A 7,500-nucleotide genomic window follows, 5' to 3' on the forward strand; every position below is an offset into this window, starting at 1 on the left:
AACCCCGTGGTATGAAAAACTCTAGTATATACACTCTCTGCCAGGAGAGCCTTTAAGACGTCCCAGCCATCTGCATTGAAAGGGCTTCATCTTCCCTACAACGCCATCTACAGATTCGTAGAAACAAAGTCGTTATCTAAAATGGAAGAACATAATATGGGGCCGGCCTTCCAGCCAAAACACTTCCATCAAAATTCAGCAAACATCAAAATTCCGATTACTGTGGAAGAGCAGCCCCTTTGATATGAACAACGTGCTCCAAGGAAGCAGCCCACCCATCAGGAGGAGCAATCCACTTGGGTGCAGAGACCTCGTCAAAATCAAGCACATAAGGAGCACGACTCTTCACCAAGAGCAACAAGCACTTAAGCTCAGCAACCCTTAGCCAGTTGCCCAACTAGACAAATAACACCCAAGACCACTGACCAACGCAGAAGCAACAACACCCAAGTGCAGTTGCTAGAGCAAAAGCAATGACACTGAAACCCAAACCCAGTTGTCAGAGCAGAAGCAGCGACACCCAAGCACAGTTACCAGAGCAGAAGCAACGACACCCAGGACAGTGACCGGAGCAAAGGCAACGACACCCAAGCCCAGTTGCCAGAGCAGAAGCAATGACACCCATGCCCAGTTGCCAGAACAGAAACAATGACACCAAAGACCAGTGACCAGAGTAGAGGCAACGACACCCAAGCCCAGCTGCCAGAGCAGAAGCAATGACACCAAAGACCAGTGACCAGAGTAGAGGTAACGACACCCAAGCCCAGTTGCCAGAACAGAAGCAATGACACCAAAGACCAGTGACCGGAGCAAAGGCATCGACATCCAAGCCCAGTTGCCAGAGCAGAAGCAAGGACACCCATGCCCAGTTGCCAGAACAGAAGAAATGACACCAAAGACCAGTGACCAGAGTAGAGGCAACGACACCCAAGCCCAGCTGCCAGAGCAGAAGCAATGACACCAAAGACCAGTTGACCAGAGTAGAGGTAACGACACCCAAGCCCAGTTGCCAGAACAGAAGCAATGACACCAAAGACCAGTGACCGGAGCAAAGGCATCGACATCCAAGCCCAGTTGCCAGAGCAGAAGCAAGGACACCCATGCCCAGTTGCCAGAACAGAAGCAATGACACCAAAGACCAGTGACCAGAGTAGAGGCAACGACACCCAAGCCCAGCTGCCAGAGCAGAAGCAATGACACCAAAGACCAGTGACCAGAGTAGAGGTAACGATACCCAAGCCCAGTTGCCAGAACAGAAGCAATGACACCAAAGACCAGTGACCAGAGTAGAGGCAATGACGCCCAAGCCCAGTTGCCAGAACAGAAGCAATGACACCAAGACCAGTGACCAGAGTAGAGGCAATGACACCCAAGCCCAGTTGCTAGAACAGAAGCAATGACACCAAAGACCAGTGACCAGAGTAGAGGCAATGACACCCAAGCCCAGTTGCCAGAACAGAAGCAATGACACCAAAGACCAGTGACCAGAGTAGAGGCAATGACACCCAAGCCCAGTTGCTAGAGCAGAAGCGTGTGTGTACATATATATATATATATATATATATATATATATATATATATATATATATATATATATATATATATATATATATATATATATATATACCAACTCTATCATATTAAAGAATTGAGAGAGAGAGAGAGAGAGAGAGAGAGGAGAGAGAGAGAGAGAGAGAGAGAGAGAGAGAGAGAGAGAGAGAGAGAGGTAACATGAACCAAGCCATTCCAAGACTTACATTAATCCAACAGTGACATTGCAAATCTAGTCGAAGCTTAATGTCTTCTTAATTATAGAATTGCATGTCCCTCTCTCTCTCTCTCTCTCTCCTCTCTCTCTCTCTCTCTCCTCTCTCTCCTCTCTCTCTCTCTCTCTCTCTCTCCTCTCTCTCTCTCTAAATCGTACAAAAACAAGCATCTATATCAAAAAAAACCATTTCCGTTGAAATGAAATAAACTAAATAAATTTACTCATACCAAATTATAACAGAACTTTTCAAGATTTTCTTATACACAATAAAAAGCAAACAAATTTAATGGAGCTTCATTGAAACCTTACTTTGTGAAACCTCAATAAAACCTCAAAAGAGGTAGACTTTTACCTCATTGATGCATCAAATATAAAATATATATATATATATATATATATATATATATATATATATACTATATATATATATATATATATATATATATATATATATATATATATATATATAATATATATATATATATATATATATATTTAAACTTTTATATTTCAAACCTCATAAAATTAAAAACTCAAATTCTTAAGAATTTATTTTTCTGGAACCTCAAATATGAAAATATTGAAATCTTTATATTTTAAAACTCATAAAATTTTAAATGGAAACTTAAGATATATTTTTTGTAAAAACTCATAAAAAACAAAAATATGTAAATCACTTTGAAATTCATTAATTGCCCCCTTTATAAACACGAAACTCCTATATTTTAAATTTCATAAGCTTAAAATACATATCTTTTTTCTAAAACACAAAACCCAAAATGCTTTAAAATCCTAAACCTCAATATTAAAGATATATTTTTCTAAAACATAAAAACCCAAATTGCCGTAAAGTTTTAAACTCAAATATTAAAAGATATCATTTTCTAAAATATAAAACCCCAAAAAATCAAAAATACTAAACACAAATATTAAAAGATATAATCTCCTAAAATATAAAAAGCCAAAAAGCTATAAAATTCTAAAACTAAACATTTAAATATGGAATGTTCTAAAACATAAGAACCAAAATTACTATGAAATTCTAAACCCAACTACTAAAAGTTATGATTTTCTAAAACATAGAAATCCAAAATGGCTATAAAATTCTAAACCTAAATATTAAAAGATATAATTTTCTAAAACATAAAAACCCAAAAGTGGCTATAAAATTGTAAACCCAAATACTAGAAGATATAATTTTTTAAAAATAAAAAATCCCAAAAGGGTATAAAAATCTAATCACAATTATCAAAAATATTTTCCTTAAACATAAAAACCCAAAAGGAATATAATTCTTAACTCAATTATTAAAAAATATAATTTTCTAAAACATAAAAACCCAAAATGGTATAAAATTATAAACTCATTTATCAAAAATTATATTTTTCTTGGACAAAAAACCCAAATTGATACTAAATTCTAAACCTAATTATTAAAAGATATATTTCTTAAACCCTCATAAACCCCCTCAAAATGCTATAAGCCTATTTAAAATTCATAGGCATCCCCTTTATAAAACCTCATAAAACCTTTATAAAAAAAAAAAATAGCAAAACAATTGGTTTCGGAAAACGACACAGGACAGGCTCCTCGTCTCGAGTCAGTTGATGGAAGATTTATGAAGGCTATTTATCAAGGGGCTATTCACCCCCCTCCCTCAGGGGGACACTCCTCTTCCTGACCCCCCCCCCCCTCTCCTACTGTTCTTTGTTAACATTATGAGAATAGCGGCGACCAATAATGGAGAAGGATAATAAGAATGCGATTGGTAGAAGGGGACACTGCAGAGAGAGAGAGAGGAGAGAGAGAGAGAGAGAGAGAGAGAGAGAGAGAGAGAGAGAGAGAGAGAGAGGAGAGAGAGAGGGGGGGGGACTTTTCGAAGTGATATTGAATGAAAGATTGGATGGGGCAGTTTTGTTGACATATAAGAAGGAAGGTATGGTACTTGTGGAGTATTGATATCTGCACACAAACACATACACACACACAAACACAGACATATATATATATATATATATATATATATATATATATATATATATATATATATATATATATATATATATATATATATATATATACATATACATATATATATATATATATATATATATACATATATATATATATATATATATATATATATATATATATATATATATATGTATATGTGTATATATATATATATATATATATATATATATATATATATATATATATATATATATATATATATATATATATATATATATATATATATATATATATATATATATAAAGATAGATAGATAGTAGGATGACCAGGGCACTAGCTACCCTTTGAGATACTAACGCTAGAGGGTTATTGGGTCCTTTGACTGGTCAGACAGTCCTATATAGGATCCTTCTCTCTGGTTACGGTTCACCTCCCATTTGCCTACATATGCACAGAGTAGTCTGGCATATTCTTTACAGATTCTCCTCTGTCCTCATACACCTGGCAACACAGATTACAAAACAATTATTCACCCAAGGGGTTTACTATTTCACTGTAATTGTTCAGTGGCTACTTTCCTCTTGGTAAGGGTAGAAAAGACTTTAGCTATGGTACCCAGCTCTTCTAGGAGAAGGACACTCCAAAATTAAACCATTGTTCTTTAGTCTCAGGTAGTGCTATTACCTCGGCCACACTATTCTAATCTAATTTCTCTTCTTCTCGTCTTATTAAAGTTTTCATAGTTTATATAGGAAATATATTTTTTATGCTGTTACTGTTCCTGAAATATATTTATTCCTTGTTTCCTTTCCTCACTGGGCTATTTTTCCCGTTGGGGGCCCCTGTGCTTATAGCACCCTGTTTTTCCAACTAGGGTTGTAGCTTAGCAAGTAATTACAATAGTAATAATATTAGCCTATTCAACCTTGGGAGGTTAACCTAGCTAAAATATTATAAAAAGAAAACGCTTAAATCCTAACGTTTTCAAAGTTAAAAGTTTCCAATAAGCCATTAAAATATTTTTCAAGCCAAATTAAAACAAGTGACCTCAGTTATCTGGACAACTCAAATTGTCAGTGATTTAATGTATCTTTTCCTGAATGTTTCGTGATATTGACCCACAATTATTTTAAAAATAGATAAAAAACAACTATTTAAATTCTATTTGAACTTTTAGATCAATTTAAATTAGGTTTCCTATAACTGGAAAACTGTGAATTTCTACCTACTCTTTGTATACATCCAGAGACCATTCTTTTACTTAATTGAGCTGATAAAATTTATGGATAAGATCATACTATTAAATCCTACTTAGAAATTCATGAAAGACCTTCTCTACTGACCATACTGGTAAAAGGTAACCATTAAGTTACATGAAAATTTTGGCATACAGTTTGCCTGTTTAAATATATGTATCCTAACTCAAGAATTTCAAGACGATACCCGAATTTCTGTGACACTTATATCAGAAATTTTAAGGTGGAAATATTATATGAAAGTGCTCGATTCGAGTTGTTATTTTTCATATTTTAACTAATTTATACATTTATATTCATACAATGTATGCATACGTATGTATGTATGTATAAATATTATAATTTAATATATATATATACATATATATATATAATATATATATATATATATATATATATATATATATATATATATATATATATATATATATATATATATATATATATATATATATAATACAGTCTCTCTCTCTCTCTCTCTCTCTCTCTCTCTCTCTCTCTCTCTCTCTCTCTCTCTCTCTCTCTCTCTCTCTTGCTATATATATATACATATATATATATATATATATATTTATATATATATATATATATATATATATATATATATATATATATATATATATATATATATATATACTATATATATATATTTATATTATATATATATATATATATATATATATATATATATATATATATATATATATATATATATATATATATATTTATATATATATATTTATATATATACATATATATATATATATTATATATATATATATATATATATATATATATATATATATATATATATATATATATATATATATTTATATATATATATATATATATATATATATATATATATATATATATATATATATATATATATATATATAAATTTTATATATATATATATATATATATATATATATATATATATATATATATATATATATATATACATATACAATATCCGAAAATACACACACACAGACAAATATATATGACATAAACTCACATCAAAACAAAATGACAAAAACCTGAAACCTGACGTACAATATATGAAAACAGGAAAACTGACCTTCGACAGAGACAAGGAAAAGTTAATAAAAAAAAAAAAAACTCACCGGGGATATAAATGGCTTTTTCTGGGGTAGATTATAAAGAAGTCCTCTACAAGAAAATATGTATCCTCTATGCAAATGAAAACGACACCCAGGTGAGAATATAAATGAAATGAAAAGGACCTCTAGACTCTAGAGAGGCAACGAATGTACTGACGCTACTCAGTGGAGATGAAAATGTCCTCTGGGAGGTAAGGGGATAAAATAGCCTCTGAGAGGTAGATGCACTCTAGGTAGGAGCAAATGAATAAATGGCCTCTAAAGAGAAAGTTAATGTTGAATTATATGACAACTAGTGTGCGCGACCCGTCAACTATTATGGCTAAATATTTAGATATATAGCCACATTAACGCACACCTCTCTCATCAAGGTATGATTACGCCCTCTACCCCCCACCCGATAAATGGAGAAAGCTTTGCAACGCTGTATAATATATATATATATATATATATATATATATATATATATATATATATATATATATATATATATATATATATACTGGACATATATATATATATATTGTATATATTTATATATATATGTACATATATATATATATATATATATATATATATATATATATATATATATATATATATATATATATATATATATATATATATATATATATATATATATATATATATATATATATATTAATATATATATATATATATATATATATATATATATATATATATATATATATATATAATATATATATATATATATATAGGCACTTGCTCTTTATTTAAAACGTCCAATAGAAGTTACTAAAGATGAAGATAAATCACCGTTTAAATGTTAGAATTAAATAGCCTTTTCATATTAAGTGATCCCTTAGAATAGAAAAGCCCTTAAAAGGAAGTCAAATGGTCCCTGAGAAGGGAAGCCACAATATCATTAAAAAAATCAAATCATTGTTCACTAGTCTTGGGTAGTGCCAAAGCCTCTGAACCATGGTCTTCCACTGTCTTGGGTTAGAACTCTATTGCTTGAGGGTTCACTCAGGCACACTATTCTACCCATTTCCTTATTTCCTTTCCTTACTGGGCTACTTTCATAGCTGGGCTTATAGCATCCTGCTCTTCCAATTAGGGTTGTAGCTTAGCTGGTAATAATAACAACAAACTTTGAAAGATCACATAGTTTTTACGAGGGTAGAATAAGCCCACCAATCCACACCTCAAAATAATTAATTTCGTATTTCCAAAATAAATTACAATTACTCCCCTCTTATAATCTAATCGTTGCTGTCAGTCAAAAGATTAATCTTTGGACGAAATCCTGGTAACAAACACAATAACAAACACACCATAAAAAAGGCAAAAATACAATTAGAACGAAGAGCAGATACCTCTACGGGAGGA

The 7,500-nt window shown here is 31.4% G+C and overlaps 1 protein-coding gene across 1 annotated transcript in view; it reads left to right on the forward strand.

Annotated features, from left to right (window-relative positions):
• Positions 1-618, forward strand: part of LOC137619059 (SCAN domain-containing protein 3-like) — a 6,026-nt gene extending 5,408 nt beyond the window's left edge. The window contains exon 2 of the mRNA XM_068349255.1: positions 497-618. Within this exon, the coding sequence (XP_068205356.1) occupies positions 497-618 (122 nt within the window). The remainder of the gene's footprint in view (positions 1-496) is intronic.
• Positions 619-7,500: the final 6,882 nt, after the last annotated feature.

This window comes from Palaemon carinicauda, chromosome 25 (genome assembly GCF_036898095.1).
Source record: "Palaemon carinicauda isolate YSFRI2023 chromosome 25, ASM3689809v2, whole genome shotgun sequence".
NCBI lineage: Eukaryota > Metazoa > Arthropoda > Malacostraca > Decapoda > Palaemonidae > Palaemon > Palaemon carinicauda.